Genomic DNA, 21,285 nt, shown 5'->3' with positions numbered 1-21,285 from the left:
TAATTTATAATCATTTACTTTCTCACTATTCTCTCTAAATAATAACATACAAAATTAAATTGATTCGGGTCTCAAATCAGGCACCATCTCAGGTCTTATTGGGGCTCAGGCTTAGGTTGGGCCCGAGTCGAGCTAATGACATATCCGAGTACTACTAATTTAAGCCCAAATTTGGTTTGAATTTTTTCGAGCTAGGCCGAAGCCCAGTCTGTTGGGCTTCAAGCCGGCCAGAGAATCCTAGGAATGCGAGATAGACAAGAAGCATAAACACGTCACTTTTATGTATCTCACTTCTATCTTATACACTCTTCAAGTAACAGTATTATTAATTAAACTGATAAGTTCGTGATATTCCTTTTTTATATAAAAAAAATGTGCATATAGCACTTTACCCTAGATAATGACGATGTTTTGGCAAGTTCGCAAGGACATGGATTCAAAAGTAACTTTTTTTTATCGCAACGAGAGAGCCAGAGAGGGACATTGCTCCCCAGAATCACGAAAATGTATACATAGATATGTATATATGTGTATAAGTGCATGTATATATCCAAATCAGCTTACATCTATCTACAAGAAATTGTAGCAAGGTCAAAATCTTTTGAAGTCTGGTTCAATTTTGGATCAGCAATATAACAGGTAGAGTTGGAATTGGTAAGCCCTTAATCGGGCCTCATCGACTTGCAATACTAGAAACCCAATATCAATTAATGAATTCGAACAACAATAATCAAAGCTGATCAAGAGTATAACATTGTGCACTTGAAGCAACAACAATCACAAGATTATATGCAATCTCGCTTGTTCCATATTCCAACAAACATTTGCCTTTCCAATAGAACAAACAGCAATAATGTTACCCTTCGGACAATTGGCAATGTTGCACTCTCCATCCGTAGGAAAATCTTATCACCTTCTAGATCCTAGAAGACCAGAGCACGTAAACTGAAACCTCACCCTATCTAGAGATTTGAGCCATGCGTTGGAATAAAATAAAGTTTGCAGCGTCGCACCTTCCCTTCTGTCTCGGTCCCATTCGAACGAAGGAAACGAGGTCCGGGACCTCCAGCTAAAGGCAACTTGATAAAGTGGCCGCAGGCCGGGACATAATCATAGACCATTTTAACGTGACAGTGTCGTAAAGCTGCGGCCACTAAGTCCTCGCTAGTGGAACCTGACAACAACGGCATAGCCGAAATCTTTCATGCACTTTGTATTGCAGCTCATAACTGAGGAGATAGAAATTATTAGGTAGATCAAGTTGACCATGGATCTAAAATGAATTCATACTGACGCGTGTTGCTATTATACATTAAAAAAAGAGAGAGAAAAGAGATTAAATTTGTCGTCCAAATCGTAGGACCCATCCACACCTTATAATAGCTTCATGCACCAATACCTAACATGTTAGCATTGGGCCCCTCTAAACGAAGGGTGAGGGCTCCAAGTTTTAGAAACGTAGCGAACTAGCTGGTTTATAGCTTGTTTGAAGTTCCTCTGTATTAAACCTCCAACTATTCTCTTGTTTGCATGTAGCCATGCACGAAGTCTAAAGAGATTTGGTAGAACCAGATCAATATCTATTTTCTAATGACCACTCCAACATTGGCCCCGTACTCGACACGTGCTAGCCTACGTGTTATTCTCAGACACTAGTGCGCGTGGACGTGACACTCGATCTTTCTTTTTTGTTGCCCTCACAAACTAAATGGATTCCTGCAACCCCCACTATCTTTTGTGCCGTTCCTTTCAGCCACAAATCATGCGTGGACTTCCTTTGCTTCTTCTTGAATACAACTCCAACCATTTATTTTAACGTGTGATGACGGCTTCCACTCGGTTGCAGAATGGCCTATAAATATACCCTTCTCCTAGTCCCCTGTACTTCTCTTAAGAGTTTCCAAATAATAGCCTGGAGAGGGTAGAGATGGCAGCTGAGAAGACTTCTTTTGTTGCCTTGCTTCTCTTCTCCTTTTCCTTGGCTTTATCCACCACGGAGAGCCGTCCTGTCCGGAAGGACTTGGGCCTCGGGCTCGGCCTCGGGCTTGGTCTCGGGCTCGGCCTTGGCGATGGGGGCTCGGCATCTGGCTCGGGCTCTGGTTCAGGTTCCGCCTCCGGTTCTGGCTCGGCATCCGGCTCGGGCTCGGCGTCCGGTTCGGGCTCGGGAGCAGGTTCGTACGCTGGCTCCAACGCCGGTTCTTACGCTGGTTCGGGTGGTTCAGGCGCTGGGTCTTCGGCAGGGTCCGGCGCGGGTTCAGGGGCGGGTCAGGGAAGTGGGCGTGGTTCGGGGTCAGGGTCTGGCTACGGGGAAGGTCATGGGTATGGGGGTGGTTCCGGCAATGGTGCCGGGTCCGGTTCCGGTTCGGGGTATGGCGAGGGATATGGTTATGGCTCCGGGTCTGGTTCGGGGGGTGGCCGCCACTGACGAGGAGACCGTTGGCCCAGCTGTGTGCATTTCATTCTGCGGTCTCTAAACCCATGCACGTCTTCGGTAGATGAACAAAAGTCTCTCTCTCTCTTCCAGTGTTGTTAACTGTGTAAAAACTGTTCAACGCTCTTTTACATCAATAAAGTCGATGTTATGTTTATTCTGCCTTTATCTTTAATTTGTTTTCATTTTTTTTATGTATTTCTTTTTTTGTTGTGAATGGTGCAGGGCCTGTTTGGTATCACTCTTCTTTTGTTTTAAAAAAATATATATGTTTAAGAATGTACATGTACGAAGGAAAAAAATTTATTTTTCAATTTATTTGTCAAATTTTTGAAATTTTTGGAAGCAAATTTTGTTGCCTTCAAAATAGAGCAGAAATAGAAGCAAAGGATCTCAAAAATCCTGTGCAAATGCAATCTTGAATGTCAGTCTTGATATAATTACTAATTCGTATTGCGATTAACGAAAGCATGACAACAGCAACAGTGTTGCCAAACAAGCCGGTAACTAAAGACACACTCAAAAAGGATCACCAGATTGTATGATTTTTTTCTACTCTAGAAGACATCATGACTATCGATGATATTGTGCCTGCATGCATGTATGGATAAAAACAACCTTCGGACCATGCAAATTTTGATTTTCTTTTCTTTTTGAGTGGGTTAAAATTAAGTCCCACGGGCCAGGAAAAAAAAGAAAAACCATCCTATCCTTTGATCTCAACGGACAAAGCATAAAAAAAATAAAGCAAAATTATCATACTCCTATATCTATATCGTATGGAGCCGATCGTCGCAGTTTATCCGCGAGCCACAAAAAACTTTTGGCTCGGAACGGGCCCTGATTTAAAGTATATTGCTAGTTCAGAATCAAAAAATATTGATGAAAGCATTGTTGCTGGCTTAAAGTCCTAAACAAAGCTAGACACAAACACGAACATCCATCAAGTGATCCTATTACATTATTTGAATTATAATGTAATGACTTTTTTTTTTTGTAGGGGAAAACAAGCCATATTTCTTGTTGGCTAGATTTTCCTGCTAAATTTTTAGACATTTTATTTTTTGATTCCTACAAATATATTTATTCTAGATTGGTTTAATAAATCTGGTTTATAAAAGGAAAAGCTCCATATGGCATTGTTACGGGGGAACTAAGCCGCCATGCTCCACGTGACCGGCACGCGCGCCCAAGAAGACTACGGCTGTCCTTTGATCCAGCAATCCGACCCCGAGTCGGACATCTTTGGCTCCACAGCCCGACCTCGAGTCGGCTGCCCTTCGATCCAGCAGTCCGGCCCCGAGTCGGACATCTTCGGCTTCGCAGCCCGACCCCGAGTCGGCTGCCCCTTAATCTAGCAATCCGACCCCAAGTCGGATATCCTCAGCACCGCAGCCCGACCCCGAGTCGGCTGCCCCCTGATCCAGCACTCCGACCCCGAGTCGGAGATCTCTTGATAACGACAGGCTGCTTCCCAGAGGCACGCCGAGGCCTCCTGCTCCACTACTCCCTGCAACGGCTGTATCCGATGCTGTTCCACGATCTCCTGTATCAGCCGTACAAAGCGGAACTCCACTACGCCCTGTCATGGCCGTACCCAGCGCTGCTCCACGACGCCCTGTAACGGCCATGTCAGTGGCCACTCCATCACGCCCCACGATGACAAACCCCCCTGAGAGACCCCCCAGCCAGGTATATATGCGGCTGGGGGGAGAAGGGGGGGTAAGCAATATCTTCCAGAGCACTCTCTTGCTTGCTATTATCATCTCTCCTCCTCCTCCAATCTCCTCTGACTTGATCGTCGGAGGGCCCCCGCTACCCCAGTGGTGGTGCGAGGCTTGCTCGCAGGTTTCCCGGTGGAAGGTGGAGCGTAACCAACACCAACCAAGACAACTCAGACGGAACCCCGTTCACACCGCTGTGTCAATCGTTCTCGGTTTGGACCACCAGCAACAGTTGGCGCTAGAGGAAGGGACTGATCTCAGAGCGATCGTAATGGCACGGCGAGGTGGTCGTGGAGCTTCCAATGCCTCCGGTCGCGGGGCCTCTCGCGCCTCCGGCCGGGAGACCGCTGCGTCTCCAACACATTCTCAGCAACACTCCACCATTCCACCCCCCATTCAGATGGTCGAAGCCGCTCAGTTCGACCAGTTAGCCCAGCAGGTTCGCACCCTCGCGGAGGTAGTGCAGAACCTGCAGGGTGTGATGTCTCGAGCGCCACAGCGGGCCCAGGAGCCGCTGCTCCCCGAGCGCTCACCTGTCTTCCTCAACCCGCGCTCCTTCCTCTCCCATGGGGAGGAGCGCCGGCGCGAGGAAGATTCTCGAGCACGGTCCATTCTGCCAGGACCTTCTCATCGAAGCTGCGCGGGGTACGAGAGGCGGACCCGGGCGCGTTCTCCGACCCCCCAGTCCTCGAGGGGCCCGCACTCCAGTCGGTCCCCCTCGCGCCGCTCCTTGTCTCCCACCCACCGGTCGCGCTCCCTGGACCGGCGGGTGGACGATCTCCACAGACAACTCCAGGTCCTGAAGGGCCACTCCAAAGATCTCTTCGCCGACTTGGAGATCTCCTCCCAACCGGCGCTTGCCTCGAGGATCCTGCGGACCCCAAATCCGCCGGGATTCAAAATGCCGGCGATCGAGCCCTATGACGGGGCGGCGGACCCGCGGGATCACGTGGAGAGTTTCAGGACTCTTATGCTCCTCCATGGAGCATCAGATCCCCTCCTCTGCAAGGCCTTCCCGGCGACCCTCCGTGGCCCAGCCAGGGCGTGGTTCGCCGGCCTGGAGGCTGACTCTATCCAGTCCTTTGACCAGTTCACTCGCCTCTTCATCAGCCATTTCGCCGTCAGTAGCCGGCGGCGATTGGTTTCCGACTCCCTCTTTGATGTCCGGCAAAACGAGGGAGAAAGCCTGCGGGATTACCTTACCCGCTTCAACAAGGCTACATTGGAGGTCCGGAACCTGAGCCAGGAGGTGGCTCTCTCAGCCCTGAAGCGTGGCTTCCGGAAGGGCAGACTCACCTTCTCCCTGGACAAACGCCTGCCGCGGAGCTTCCAGGAGCTGTTGTCTCGGGCGAACCAGTATGCAGACGCCGAGGAGGCAGCCGCCCACCGGAACAAGGAGGCCGCCGAGGCCCCTCTAAAGCTCGGGAAGAAAAGGCGAAAAGAGGCACCCCAGAGGAGGAGCCCGACGCCTCAACATCGGCGCAGAAGCCCGTCACCGGCGAGGAACCACGGCGCCCCACGCCCTCGTTCTCCGCACCGACGCTTCAACCGGTACACCCCACTCCTGGCCCCCCGGGCCCAGATCCTTATGGAGGTCAAGGGGCGGGAGAACCTTCCGGTCCCGAGGCAGATGAAGAAAATCCCTGGGAGGAGGCCCTCTCGGGCGTACTGTGAGTACCACCGAGACCACGGCCACGATACCGAAGACTGCTTCCAGCTTCGGGACGAGATCGAGGCTCTCATCCGCCGAGGGCGTCTCGGTCGATATGTAAACGACCGACGTCCCCCCGCAGACCCACGTCCGGCCGACCCGGCCCCTCAGGAGCCTCGGGAGCAGAATCGACCCGTCGCGGGCGTAATCCACACCATCACTGGGGGCTGCTCTCGGCCCGTGAGAAACGCAGGGGGCTCGGTGGAAGCATCAGGGGTGGCCGTCGCGAAGAGGCAGCGGGTCGGAAATGTAATCACCTTTTGTGATGAGGATGTAAAGGGGGTTCAGACCCCCCATGATGATGCCATGGTGATCTCCCTCACTATGGCGAACTATGATGTAAGGCGTGTTCTTGTGGATAGTGGAAGCTCAGCTGATATTTTGTTTTACGAGGCCTTCCAAAAGATGAGCTTGTCCCGACAAGTGTTGCACAAAACATCCACCCCCCTCATAGGATTCACTGGAGACGCTATCTCGGCCGAAGGTGTCATTGAGCTGCCTGTGACTGCGGGCGTTGCACCCGCAGAAGCCACGGTGCGGCTCGGGTTCTTGGTCGTCCGTGTTCCCTCAGCCTACAACGCTATCCTCGGACGACCCGGACTGAACGCCTTTCGCGCGGTAGTCTCTACATACCATTTGCTAATGCGGTTCCCCACGGCGGCCGGGATTGGAGAGGTCCGAGGTGACCAACCGACCGCACGGCAATGTTTCCTAGCAACTCTCAAAGGGGAGAAGCCCGTGGAGGCCCTAAGCGTCGAGTCCCTTGACGCCAGAGACGAGGTGGCTTTGCGGCACGGGGAGCCGGCCGAGGGTGTGATCGAAGTTCCCCTTGAAGAGGGTCGCCCGGACCGTACGGTCCGGGTCGGTGCCAACCTCGACTCGGAAGCTCGGCTCAGGTTAGTGGAATTCCTCCTAGCCAATGCTGATGTATTTGCCTGGTCGGCGGCCGATGTACCCGGGATCGACCCGGAGGTCATTTCTCACGCCCTCAACGTCGACCCGACCCACCGACCAGTAAAGCAGAAGAAGAGACACTGTGCCCCGGATCGGATCCGGGTGGTCGACCAGGAGGTAGACAAACTCTTGGATGCAGGCTTCATAAGGGAGGTGAGCTACCCCGAGTGGCTGGCAAACGTCGTACTTGTCCGGAAGGCGAGCGGAAAGTGGAGGATGTGCGTCGACTACACTGACCTGAACAAGGCGTGCCCCAAGGATAGCTTTCCGCTTCCACGGATAGACCAACTGGTCGACGCGACTTCCGGATATCAGCTGCTGTCTTTCATGGACGCCTTCTCCGGCTACAACCAAATAATGATGGCTCCACAGGACGAGGAGAAAACTGCCTTTATAACAGACCGGGGGCTGTACTGTTACAAGGTAATGCCCTTTGGTCTGAAGAATGCTGGCGCCACTTACCAGCGCCTCGTCAATAAAATCTTCAAGGAGCAGATTAGCCGGAACATGGAGGTGTACGTGGACGATATGCTGGTGAAGAGTCGCCATGCAGACCAGCACATTGCGGATCTGGAGGAGACTTTCGCCACCTTGCGGAAGTTTCGCGTGAAGCTGAACCCAGCGAAGTGCGCCTTTGGTACTTCGGCCGGGAGGTTCCTCGGTTTCATTGTCAATCAGCGGGGGATCGAGGCCAACCCGGACAAAATCAAGGCCATCCAAGATATGTCCCCTCCAACCAAAGTGAAGGAGGTTCAGGAGCTCGCTGGAAGGGTCGCCGCGCTCGGACGATTTGTGGCAAAATCGGCCGAACGCTGCCAACCGTTCTTCAAGGTGTTGAAGCGCCCGAAAGACTTCCTTTGGACGGCCGAATGTCAAGTGGCATTCGACCAACTCAAGGAGTACTTGGCGTCTCCTCCCCTGCTGTCCAAGCCGCAAGAGGGGGAGATGCTCTACCTCTATCTGGCGGTCTCCCCAACCGCAGTCAGCGCAGTACTGGTTCGGGAAGAGGCAAAGCTCCAGAAGCCTGTGTACTACATCAGCCGGGTCCTACGGGATGCCGAGACGCGGTATACGAAGGCGGAAAAGATCGCCTTCGCGCTGCTCACCGCGGCCAGGAGGCTTCGCCCCTATTTCCAGGCTCATCCTGTCACCCTCTTGACCGATCAACCACTGCGGCAGATCCTCAGCAATCCTGAGAATGCGGGACGGCTGGTGAAGTGGGCAGTAGAACTTGGTGAGTTCGACATCCGCTACCAGCCCCGACCCGCCATCAAGGCCCAGGTGCTCGCGGACTTCCTCGCTGAGTGCACTGTGCAGGAGGTGGAACCTAGGCCGCCGGAAACACCCAGCCTCGACCTCCCAATCTGGACGCTTCACATTGATGGGTCGTCGAACCCCGAAGGTGGAGGGGCCGGGCTGGTCCTTACCAGTCCCGATGGAGTGATAGCCGAGTATGCCTTGAGGTTCGGATTTCCAGTGACCAACAACGAGGCGGAATACGAGGCCCTAGTCACAGGACTCAAACTCACCAAGGAGCTCGGCATCCGGCGTCTGAAGGTCTTCACCGACTCCCAGCTGGTGGTCGGGCAGGTCCGAGGGGAGTTCGAGGCTCGGAGCCCGACCATGCAGAGCTATGTCTGGAAGGTGCAAGCACTCATTCCCGACCTCGGCAGTGTTGACATTCAGCAGGTCCCAAGAAGCGAAAATGCCAGGGCCGACAGGCTGTCCCGCTTGGTGGGCGCAGACGCGCACAACTTGTCGAGGGCGATCTACCTGGAGACCCTGGATGCCCCGAGCATCGGCGAGGCCGGAGCGGTGATGGCGATTGATCCGGAGCCATCTTGGATGGACCCGCTCGTCGCCTACCTCGCCGAAGGGATCCTCCCAGAGGACGAAAATCAAGCTCGGCGACTCGTCATGAAGTCCGCCCACTACGTACTCTATGAAGGGAGGCTGTATCGGACCTCGTTCACCGCCCCCCTCTTAAGGTGCCTCCGCTCCTCGGAAGCGGCCTACGCCCTCAGCGAAGTCCACGAAGGCATCTGCGGATCACACCTGGGGGCTAGGTCCTTGGCGCATAAGATCATGAGGCAAGGCTATTATTGGCCTACCTTGTTGGAGGACTCAAAGGATCATGTGCGGAAATGCGACGCCTGCCAGCGCCACGCCAACGTCCAGAGAGTCCCTTCTGTCCCCTTGGCACCAATCACGGCACCCTGGCCCTTTGCCCAGTGGGGAATGGATATCCTTGGACCATTCCCCGTTGCTTCAGCTCAGCAGAAATTTTTGATTGTTGCAATCGACTACTTCACCAAGTGGGTGGAGGCAGAGCCGCTGGCCACTATCACGGAGGTGCAAGTCCGGAAGTTCGTGAAGAAGAACATCATTGTCCGATTTGGGGTACCTCGGGTCCTCATCTCGGATAATGGGCGACAGTTCGACAACAAGCATTTCCGTGACTTCTGCGAGGAGTTCGGGATCGAGCATCGGTTCACATCTGTGTCGCATCCCCAAACCAACGGCGAGGCCGAGGTCACAAATCGGACAATCCTCCAAGGAATCAAAGCGCGAATCGGTCAGACGGGGCAAGCTTGGGTCGAAGAACTCGAGAATGTCCTTTGGGCGTATCGGACCACGCATCGGACCCCTACCGGGGAGACGCCTTTCAGCCTAACCTATGGCACGGAAGCCGTTGTCCCCGTGGAGCTCGGACTCCCCTCACCTCGGGTGGCCGCGCACCGACCCGAGGCCAATTCGGAACAACTCCGAGGGAACCTGGATCTCTTGGAAGAAGCGAGGGAAATGGCGCAGGTTCGGATGGCGATGTATCAGCGGAGGGTAGCCCGATATTACAACTCCAAGGTCCGACCGAAGCTTTTCAGAATCGGAGATCTGGTGCTAAGGCGAGCTAAAGCATCTCGACCTGCGGAAGGTGGGAAGCTAGCGCCAAATTGGGAAGGCCCATATAAGGTTCGCTGGGTAAACCGACCTGGCTCCTACCAGTTGGAGGCCCTAGATGGTCGAGAAATTCTAAGGAGCTGGAATTCCGCTAACCTGCGGATGTATTACCAGTAGAACGACGATGCCAGAAAGACAGTTCAAAAATGTATAACACTTTGCATTTCAATAATTTCTGGTTACAACGGCGTGCTCGTGTGATTACAAGGAATTCCCAGAGGGGAATTAGGGTGTAAAGAAAGTAAAGAAGAGGTGGAGACTCCGAGGAGCTGAAGATCTGGGATCCCGAAACCTCCGTCTGAAGCGGTTGCAATCCCGTCGGAAGTGGGTGCTTCCAACCGGAGGCGCCATCGGCGTCTCACGAAAGAGACGAAGAGCCGGCGCGGATGAAGAAGAAGTGGACGAAGGAGAAGTCCACACTACCTCCAACCGGAGGCGCCATCCACGCCCCACGAAGAGGATGAGGAGCCGCCGCAGACGAAGCTCCCGCTGCCCCCAGGGGAACGCCGCCTCCAAAGGATATTCCGATCCTCCCCAGTGTCAGAGGAGAGAAGGAATACGAGGGAGAAGAGCATATGGAGGCGCGGTCCCGGATCGAGCGTCTGGTGCAGAGCTCAATCGGGAGGCTGAACTTCAAGAAGGGAAGATGTGATCCCGGATGAAACGCCTAGAGCGGAGTTCCGCCGGAGAGACCCTCCTTGCTGATCCCAGATGAAACGGCTAGTTGGCTGAAGTCGCGAGGGGCGCGCCTCCCGTTCCTTCGGCAGGAGTCTCTCAGCCATGCGCCAGAGAGAAGGTCCACGATCCATGGCAACTTGAACAGCTCCGGCTTGGCAAACTCCATCGCACCTGCACCTGTATTTATAGCCAAACTGCAGCCCCCCGGTCGTTCCGATGCGGGTGGCTCCCATAAATGCGGACGCATTGAATCCGGAGCCGTTCTGGCTCTCGAGGCGTATCTTCCCGTAATTTCCTAAGCGTCATTCTCCTTAATCGCATTCTTTGTGCAGGACACTCCGGGTGGCACGTACCCCTAGATCCACATATCTCCGCTCGCGCCCAGGCCGCATCCGCCCCGAAGAACGCGCGCATCACGGCCGCTTAACTGACACTCCTCGCAAGCAGCAACTGGCGATCCGATTTCCCAGGTAACGCATCAATTAGCGTTTAATGCCCTTCTGGTGTTCCCCAGGCAACGCTTGGAGAAGAGGAGAAACACGATCGCAGCTGGCCACGGAGAAACCCCGTCGGGCTGCAAGCGACAGGCGCATGGCCAACGAGCGGAATTTCCCGAGGCACGGCCCTCGGATGCCAGGCTAACCCGATGATCATCCCGGGAGCAGACTAGCCTGAAGCCCCGACCGGTCGCCTCGGCTTGCGCCAGCCTTGGCCGACCAACGAGCGGAATCTCCCGAGGCTCGGCCCTCGGATGCCAGGCTAACCCGATGATCATCCCGGGAGCAGACTAGCCTGAAGCCCCGACCGGTCGCCTTGGCTTGCGCCAGCCTTGGCCGACCAACGAGCGGAATCTCCCGAGGCTCGGCCCTCGGATGCCAGGCTAACCCGATGATCATCCCGGGAGCAGACTAGCCTGAAGCCCCGACCGGTCGCCTCGGCTTGCGCCAGCCTTGGCCGACCAACGAGCGGAATCTCCCGAGGCTCGGCCCTCGGATGCCAGGCTAACCCGATGATCATCCCGGGAGCAGACTAGCCTGAAGCCCCGACCGGTCGCCTTGGCTTGCGCCAGCCTTGGCCGACCAACGAGCGGAATCTCCCGAGGCACGGCCCTCGGATGCCAGGCTAACCCGATGACCATCCCGGGACCAGACTAGCCTGAAGCCCCGACCGGTCGCCTTGGCTTGCGCCAGCCTTGGCCGACCAACGAGCGGAATCTCCCGAGGCACGGCCCTCGGATGCCAGGCTAACCCAATGACCATCCCGGGACCAGACTAGCCTGAAGCCCCGACCGGTCGCCTTGGCTTGCGCCAGCCTTGGCCGACCAACGAGCGGAATCTCCCGAGGCTCGGCCCTCGGATGCCAGGCTAACCCGATGATCATCCCGGGAGCAGACTAGCCTGAAGCCCCGACCGGTCGCCTTGGCTTGCGCCAGCCTTGGCCGACCAACGAGCGGAATCTCCCGAGGCTCGGCCCTCGGATGCCAGGCTAACCCGATGACCATCCCGGGACCAGACTAGCCTGAAGCCCCGACCGGTCGCCTCGGCTTGCGCCAGCCTTGGCCGACCGACGAGCGGAATTTCCTGAGGCCTAACCCTCGGATGCCTGGCTTAGTGCCGGAAGAATTTCCTGAGGCCTAACCCTCGGATGCCTGGCTTAGTGCCGGAAGAATTTCCTGAGGCCTAACCCTCGGATGCCTGGCTTAGTGCCGGAAGAATTTCCTGAGGCCTAACCCTCGGATGCCTGGCTTAGCGCCGGAAGAATTTCCTGAGGCCTAACCCTCGGACGCCTGGCTTAGTGCCGGAAGAATTTCCTGAGGCCTAACCCTCGGATGCCTGGCTTAGGGCCGGAAGAACTTCGAGAGTCAGGAGTCGGCAAGACGCTGCCAAGAGTTAAAAAGAAAAAAAAGAGGAGGACGAAAGCGAGATGAAGAAACATTCGACTTGTATTAATTTTCATTGTTTCAGGGCCAAGGCCCATACAATTTGGCAAAACGCCGACATACAAAAAAGAGGACAACGAAAGGTACAAGAGGTCAGCTTGGAGGAACCCCCGGGTCGGGAGCGTCGGGCTCGTCCGCAGGGGGTAGGAAGACGGTAGGAGAATCAGCAGGCGATGGCGCCGGAGAGGAGTCGAGAAGGGAAATCCCACTCAGGTCAACTTCGGGGTACTTAGCCGACACCCTTGCCAGGCCCTCCTCGAAGCCTAAGATGAAGGATTCGGACCCCGCGTCCGACGCGTCACGGATGAACTCGTCAGACTGACGATAGGCCCGTACCGCCTCCGACATATCACGGGTGAACTCGGCGGACTGACGATAAGCCTGTACCGCCTGGTGCCCGATCTCCGCACTCTTCTCGGCCAGCGCCGCCTCTGCTCGCTCCGTAATCTGAGCCTTAGCCTCCAAGACCTTCGCCACAATCCGGTCTTCAGCCTCGGAGGAGACCCTCAGCAGATTAGCCTGAGCCTCCTTATGCTTCGCCTCGGCAGCAGTGCGAGCGGCTTCAGCTTCCTCCAGGCGCGAACGGAGCTCTTGGTCGTTCGCGCGGGACCTCTCCAAGGCTGACTCCAATTCGCCCAGTTTGGCTTCAAGAGACCGGGTTCGGTTGCGGGCGCTGTCGGCAGACCACTGAGCCTTCTCCCACCTCTCTCGATAGTCCGCGACCTTCCGGGACTGCTTTTCAGCTCGTTCCTCCGCCTTCTTAACCCTGCTTTCGAGGCCCGAGGCGACTTTGAGTTGCTCCCGAGCTTCCAACAGTTGCTTCTCGAGGGCGGCGAAGCCGAGTGCCCGCTCTTCGGCCTCCCGGAGCCTCGCCTCAAGGTCCCCGGTCGTCCTGCCCGCCACAGCCTGGCCTCCCTCTTCCACTGCTTTCAGTCGGTCCTCGGCCTTCGCCAGAAGCCCCGCCTGTTCCTTGTAGCACTCCTCTAGACGGATCATGTACTGGGCGAGCTAAGAGATAGGAAAAGTGAGGGCGTCAGGCGGAGAACAACAGAGCTAATAAATGGTGAAAAGCGGCCAGAAGAACACTCACCGACATGAGACAGACGCAGCTGGCAGCTCCGACGTCAGAGACCCCCAACTCCCGGACCCGCCGACGGTCCTTCTCCAGCAGCACTGTTTCGATGAGGCTTCGGGCGCCATCGGTAGTGAAGGCCGACCCCGATTTCTCCCCGGAGCCGGATGGTGGTTCTGCAGCCTTACCCTTATCCATCGCCTGGGGAAGAGTCCTGCTGATTGTGCTCGAGGCGGGGGTCACTCCAGGAATTGATAGGGCCCCGCTCGGCCGGGGCCTCGGCGCGTCCCTCCTCGAATCATCAGGAGCCGGCTGAGTCGAAGGCCGGGCCGGGGACCGATCACGTCCGACCCGTCCGTCTTGAGCGGGCTCGGATGATACCTCCGGAATAGCGGCAGTCTCACCACCGGAGGGCTGATACAGCGTCAGCTGCCGGTCCGTGCCCACGGCGTCTCCCTGATCGGTGGGCCCGGACTCGTCGGTCGGCGTCGGAGGCACCTCCTTGCGGGACTTCTTCGCCGGCGGGGCCCCGCTCGGAGGAGCTTGTTTCCTCCTCCGGACCGCTTCCAGTAGGGACGACCTACCAACAGCCGGTCCCTTGTCCGACCGCATGACGTCGTCAATCTCTGCAACAAGAACGAGATGGTCGAGGGCTGAGAAACCGAAGGAAGGAACGAGACGAAAGAGGAGAAAAGAGTCAAAAAAGAAGTGGTAGCGGGCTCACGGTCGGTGGGGACCGAGCTCAGACCGACATTCACCAAGGTATCCTCGGAAATAAGGCGGGCCACCGGGGGGAGCTGGCCCTCGGCAACCAACCCCTTCAAGGCGGCCAAGCCATCGGATTCCTCCCTCGACAGTCTCGATAGGCCGATCGGGGATTTCATCGGCGTCTCCCAGGTCGCCCTGATTTCTCAAGAGGGATCTACATCGATGAAGAAGAAACGCTCCTTCCAGCCGTGAATGGAGGAAGGAGCCTCTTTGACGAGGCCGCACCCTCGCCGCGCCGCAAAGCACCACCACCCTTTGTCCTGGGGGTGGCCACTCAGGCTGTAGAACTCCCAAAAAACATTCAGAGTGGCGGGAATCTCGTGCATGCGGCAGAGAACCTGGAAGATCGTCAGGGCACGCCACGAGTTCGGCACCAGTTGCGTCGGCGCAACTCTTAAACCCCGGAGTACCTGCACGACTAAGTCCGAAGGGGGAAAGCGAAACCCGGCCTGGAGAATGCCCTCATTGATGGCGATCTTCCCTGGAGGAGGATGGGACATCCTCTCCTCAGGCCCCGGGAGCGTAACGTTGCAGGCCTCGGGAAGGTGGTACCGAGCCACGAGTTTGTCTAAGTCTTCGGCGACCAGCTCCGACTTAATGTGGTCTGCTCTCACTTCGCCCATTCCTAATGGCCAATAAACCTACGGTCAGGACGGAGACAAGAAGGGGGGAAAGACCGGGACGACTGGGGTACACTAGTACAAAAGGAGAAAGTATGGAGAGCCCTAAGTAGAAGAATGGGGTAACTCACCGGAAGAGAAGGAAGAACGGCTCCGAGAGCGTCAAAGGAGAAGCAAGCGAACAGTCCGACGGCAACAACGGCAGCGCAAAGGGAAAACTCGAAAATGTCTGTAAAGAGGAAGACGGACGGGGGAGGGCCCCCGGTTAAATAGGCGGAAAGGCGGGTGATGCCTCGATGACGCCAGAGGACGCCTGGCCGCCGAAGGGTCGCTCGCGCCCCAAAGGCGAATCGGCACCATTAAGGAAGGATGTCCGCCGAAATCCTCAGACTGCCAGGTCAGCAACAACCGCCATACGCCATAAAGAAGGCGGGGAGCTCGAAGCGCGCGCGCCTCTCCGAGGGATGGCGGCAATCTCGAAGCATCACTCCCTTCACCCGTTCCCCTACTGGTTCCAGGCTCGGAAGTGGGGGGCTACTGTTACGGGGGAACTAAGCCGCCATGCTCCACGTGACCGGCACGCGCGCCCATGAAGACTACGGCTGTCCTTTGATCCAGCAATCCGACCCCGAGTCGGACATCTTCGGCTCCACAGCCCGACCTCGAGTCGGCTGCCCTTCGATCCAGCAGTCCGGCCCCGAGTCGGACATCTTCGGCTTCGCAGCCCGACCCCGAGTCGGCTGCCCCTTAATCTAGCAATCCGACCCCAAGTCGGATATCCTCAGCACCGCAGCCCGACCCCGAGTCGGCTGCCCCCTGATCCAGCACTCCGACCCCGAGTCGGAGATCTCTTGATAACGACAGGCTGCTTCCCAGAGGCACGCCGAGGCCTCCTGCTCCACTACTCCCTGCAACGGCTGTATCCGATGCTGTTCCACGATCTCCTGTATCTAGTTGGCTAGATTTTTGTAGGGGAAAACAAGCCATATTTCTTGTTGGCTAGATTTTCCTGCTAAATTTTTAGACATTTTATTTTTTGATTCCTACAAATATATTTATTCTAGATTGGTTTAATAAATCTGGTTTATAAAAGGAAAAGCTCCATATGGCATGATATCCACACATGATCCACTCAAACATGACCGTTGCATAATGCATAGATGGCCTGTGATCAGCATACCGGTCTTTTCTAGTCCAACTACAAATGGTAAAGTTCTGAACTCTTACAAATAATCATACAAACAACTGAATGGATGAATAGAACAATGGCTACATTTACGGTTTACTTGTCAAAATCTGATTCAATAAGTAATCATCCCCTGGCTATGAAATAATTTGGGCTACTCAACCTTTTTGGGGAAGATCTAGCGTGAATAAGGGTCATCTACATGGGAAAGGATTAAGCTGCATCAACGCCAAAGCTGATTATGGGTCAGGCTTGGGCATAAAAAATATTAAATATTATATATCATCAGCCCGAAGCCCGGTTAAAATGAATAGATTTTAAGCCTGAGGCCTGGCCCATTCCACTGTTAGCGGGCCTGCCGCAAATGTAATCAGTCTCTCTGACATTTTTCACAACTTATTTTGCTCCCTTTATGTCTTGGGCCGGACTTTGGTACAAAAAATATCAAATTTTAAATAGATTCGGTATGAAATCTGATTAAAAATAAATAAAATTTAGGCCCAAGGCTTGACCTATGATCAGCTCTACAAATATAGGCCCATCACAAATCACTATGCCTCATGCCATCCATGCACCACTTCAAATTTCTCTTGTTCTCTTGTTTTGTTCTATAGTTGCAAACGGAACATGCCCTTGTTCTCTTGTTCTTCTATAGTTTTATGCCATGTTAAGCAACCATGCATTCTCTCATATATAGTAGTGAGAGGCTGATCATCTTTATGCTAGTTTCTGTACTGGAATCTCATTAGAGGTTAACCTGAGGTCATCAACCGCCATTGTAGTAATCAAATCCCCACTCAATTACATGGTGAAAATTTTACAAGAGCTAGTTTAAGATGAACTGATATGCTTTCAAGCCTCCCCTGAAGAATTGGTTTTCGGTTTGCTTGCACATGATATCAGAAATACAAGTCCATGGTTCATATGCTACGTCCTGTTTTGTAACTCGTGTCTTTGGACGACCAATGAGTCTAGTTTTATATTGTTTGCATGCACTTTTCCTGTAATGATTAATTGATAACCGTAATAACACATGTCCTACTAAATATTTAAGGTATTTAGTATTCATCGCAGGTTACGTACTCATTGCAGTGTCTCTTCAGTGATATCTGAAGCCATGTGACGTAGCTAGTTCGGGCAGGAAAACGAGTACCATGGCGGTAGCAGGGGAGAAGCAGGTTTCATTCTTAGAGGTCTAAATTCTAGAGTGATTGTAGCTAGTGGTTGCCAGATTTTCGATATTTCTGTTGCAGAAATAGAGTTGAGAGCTGCCTGAACTTGCCTAAGGTATACCTGGCGCATGTTACAGGCCAATACCTTAATGCTTAAGGGCAGCTTGGCAACTATTATTAAATGGATCCAGTAGAGTGTGGGAGAAGCGGGTGATTACTATCTGCTTCTTAAGGATATTCAGAAGATGGTGAGGGGTGGGATGGTCTTGTAGGCCAAGCATATATATCGATAGGCCAATGGGGCAGCAGATTGAATAGCCTCCTATGTGGCTAATCATTCTGAAGAGACCTTGTCGATAGCTTCCTATGCGGCTAACCATTCTGAAGAGGCCTTGTGGATAGCTTCCTATGCGGAAGAGGGGACTATCTGGTGCCTTTAGAACTTGTTATCTTTTGATTTTTTTTAAATATATTCTTACCTGCTATGTATGATACATCTATTTCAGTAGTAATAATAATAATAATAATAATAATAAAAATAATCAGCTTGGCCCGTAGCGGAATGCAGCCTGGCCCAAGTTTCATCTTTCTGTCCCAGTACGGTCAGCTGTCGACTCTGATGCAACGGTCGAAAATCTACGGAGACAACGGGGATCCATTTTTATTACGTTCGAACAAGGGCGTCCGGCCTCCGTGGTGAGCCGCATTCCGGAGCTTCGTCTCGTGCGGCCAAGAAGCTACCGATGGCGGAGGTAAACGACCCTCACCACTTTCTCTCTATCGACCAATCGATGTTACGATCGCTCGATTTAACCCTAGCTGACCCGATCTTTCTCCTATTTCCCCTCCATTTATTTATGTATATGAGATCGCTTACGGATCTGCTAATCTTTATCGGCCAAGAATCTTTCTAAATATTTGATGCTTTAGGGGATCTTGTCAAAAGTTCTCTCCTTTAGCTTCTTAGATGGTCTTCTATCTATTTTTCTTTTATCTTTGATCCAAGCAATTTCTCAGCGCTTCTTATACAAGGGCTTCTTTGTTTTTTTCACTGTAAATATATGGGGTAACTCGTTGACCAAGGTTTTTTTTTATTTTGTTTTATAATTTCAGTTCCATTTTTTTTGGTTTTCTTGATGGGATCATCACGTAATTTTCACGTTTTTGTAGTTTCATTTGTTTTCCTTTTGTTACCATGCTTTTTATTTTTGTTTTTTTTTCTTCTTTTTATGCTGCCTGATGAAAGAATGTTCCCTTTGGTTGTGGCATTTTCTTTTCTGGCGCACTGAAGAATAAAAGAAGTAGAATATATAAATACATTGCAATTTTTCATCTACAAATACACAACCTCTTTCATCTAATTCCATGAGTAACAAATGTTCTAGTTGCCATAAGCAACTTATTCATACTATATCGAATGCTCCATTTGGGTATAATTTTATGAAATTGCTCAGTCAAAGCCGAGAATTGTGAATATAATCTCAGAATTGCATAACTTGCGAGTCAATCTCAGAATTTCTTAGATGCTTGGATGGTCACGTAACTTGTACCTAATAATGTTGTTCTAAAATTTTCTTGCATCTAGTTTTTTCATTTGATTTTTTGTGCTTAAACATTAGTTTCCTATTAGGTTGCTTGATAGCTTTATCTCAACACTTCTCCTTCTTTTAGTATGAGAATGCCTGTGGTGAATATTTCATGCTAATCTTTTTATATTATTGCGTCTTGTTTATTAGATTGAGTTGAAAACTGCACCAGCAGATTTTTGCTTTCCCTCAGCAAATCAGACAAGTCATTGTTTTACTCGCTACATTGAATATCACAAGTATGGTTGTTTTAATCTATATTTAATATGCAAGTAGCATGCTGACCGCTTACAGTCTGTTTGGTGCATCTTCTATTGACCATGCCAATTCATATTGTAAAAGTAATTAGCCAGACGTATAACTGCAAATTCAGGTGTTTGAAGGCTAAAGGTGAAGATGCTGCTGATTGTCAAAAGTTTGCCAGATACTATAGATCTTTGTGCCCACTGGAATGGGTGAGTGCTTATGCCTCCTGTTCTAGCACACTTATCTTCAGTCTAATTTGTACTTTAATATTTATCATCAGCCTCACAGAACCATTATTTTCATGTTACAGTACAGATTCCCTTGTTGTTTAAAGTTTATCCTGTGTGGGAGTCCTTTGAGAAGTTTTTTGGTACAACCTAATATGGAATATAAACTTGGTGGCCATTCCCTTGTTTGGTTAATATGAAATCTAGGGTCCTATTTGTTTGCTAAGAAAGTAAGAGAGAAGAAAGAAGGAGAATGACCTATACCATTCTGTAGTAATGAAAAACAAAATTGTAAGATCAAATTTAAGTAGATAGTAATACCCACATTTTTTCTTTAAGAAACCTAGAATTTTTTTCTCTCCAAAAGAAGGCTTTTAAAGGGAAAATAACAGATAGGCAAGTAGACTAGGAGGAGACAATTATATATTGACTATTTTGCCTACAAATTCCACTGCAGTTTTTTTATCCCAATTAAACATAAGAAAGTTCTTGATTTTCCTTTCTTTCCTTTTTATCTGTTGGTATTATTTTTTATTCATTTTCTCAGCAATTAATAATATCTAAGGCTCCTCTAGCTTCTTCTTCTCCAGTTGGATTTAAATGAGGTACAAGTTTTATATGTTTCAAGTTTGTTAAGTTAATTTTTTATGGTTATGTTAGATTACATATTCCAGATGATTGAAATTTGTTAGCAAATTGATGTGAATTCAATGCTAGGTGATGCAAAAAAAAAAAGAAATGGATTGCATATTAAGGAATGAGAATGTAAACATAATTGGGAGTGGAGAGTAGTATTACTTGATGATCATTGCCAGCTGAAATTGTGCAAAAGAAGGGGTTTACAAACTTGCATTTTCAGAATTGGACCACCTGGCATCTGAATCCTGGGAAAGAAGAGTATTGTAACTGGTACTTGCATAGGTGTGGATAAGTGAATATTATGATATGCATGAGAGTTCTAAAGCATATATGAATTAAGGACATGTGCACCTTATAATTGCCAGTGCATTATAAATATATTCAGTAGAAAGAGTAAATAAAGATTTGTTGGGCAAGCTCTTTTCTTTTGGGAGGATTGGGTAAGAGGATATGCTGGTGAGTGGTGGGTATTAGATTGCTGCATCGTGGATGTAGGAGATAGTAGTTGAGAATATGAAAGAGAACCTTGAGAACATGGCTTAAGATATAAGACCGTGATGAGAGATTGCTGGCCATTTGTCCTGACTTAACCCAAGATAATGAGAAGGATGTCTCAAAGTTTCTCGAACTCTGACAGCATAATTGAAACTTTTCAGTTTCAGTCTTAACCAAATTTTCTGTGATTTGTTTTGAATTTCTTGTTAACTTATTTTATACATCGGCAATTCATGCTAGTCTTTTGCCATTTCTTTATTCTCAAACCTCGATCGTGAATGAGGTTTTACTGTATCTTTAACATTCTTCAGTAAGCAACTAATTTTGTCGCTTCCATATGATCTCGTTGACTTCCTTTTTGGTCATTCTCTTTTTTAACATCTTGTGTTGAATAAACATCTTAAACTTCACTGGAGAAGATGGACTTTAGTGAACGTTGTTCCTACCTGATAAATACCTTCTCTATTTTCTCCTTTTCAAATGTACAAACTCCAGCAAGAAATTCGATTTAAGGACGACATGGAAGAACTTGATCTCTCGATGCAATGAGGAGCACAGGATCTAGAACAGCAAATATTAGCTTGATATATTTGCATGTTGTGGCTGTGGGTTTAGTTTCAGTCCAAGTGCATCCCAATTAGACATAATTTTATATAGGATTGCTGTTGGAGGTAGAGAAGCAATTGGAGCATAAGGACTGGTTATGTGATAGCTAGCATGGACACTTGAGGGTCAAATTTGTGACTGAATACTTCAACCATTGGATTGAGAGCCTCAAGAAGCTTACTTTCAGAGTTGTTAATCCACCTATTGCTCAAGGTTGATGAAACTCCAAATGCATGATGGACCCATTGAGCTTGCCTAGTGTCAAGGATGTCA

At 51.2% G+C, this 21,285-nt stretch overlaps 1 protein-coding gene across 1 annotated transcript; it reads left to right on the top strand.

Annotated features, from left to right (window-relative positions):
* Window positions 1-17,803: 17,803 nt before the first annotated feature.
* On the top strand, window positions 17,804-19,585 carry LOC120108642 (cytochrome c oxidase subunit 6b-3-like). The gene is made up of 3 exons (XM_039122300.1): window positions 17,804-17,965; window positions 18,950-19,038; window positions 19,173-19,585. Exons 1-3 carry the CDS (start codon window positions 17,957-17,959, stop codon window positions 19,375-19,377), a joined length of 303 nt encoding a protein of 100 aa, XP_038978228.1. The 5' UTR covers window positions 17,804-17,956; the 3' UTR covers window positions 19,378-19,585.
* Window positions 19,586-21,285: the final 1,700 nt, after the last annotated feature.

This window comes from Phoenix dactylifera, unplaced genomic scaffold (assembly GCF_009389715.1).
Source record: "Phoenix dactylifera cultivar Barhee BC4 unplaced genomic scaffold, palm_55x_up_171113_PBpolish2nd_filt_p 001456F, whole genome shotgun sequence".
In the NCBI taxonomy this organism is placed as follows: domain Eukaryota; kingdom Viridiplantae; phylum Streptophyta; class Magnoliopsida; order Arecales; family Arecaceae; genus Phoenix; species Phoenix dactylifera.
Note: the sequence above shows the minus strand (reverse complement) of the source record. Positions and strands in the feature narration are given on the sequence as shown.

What these genes read in the sequence shown, in the direction of transcription:
- LOC120108642 (XM_039122300.1), top strand. An exon ending in CGCTACATTGAATATCACAA is followed by an intron (nt 19,039 to 19,172) that starts GTATGGTTGTTT and finishes CTGCAAATTCAG; the next exon opens with GTGTTTGAAGGCTAAAGGTG.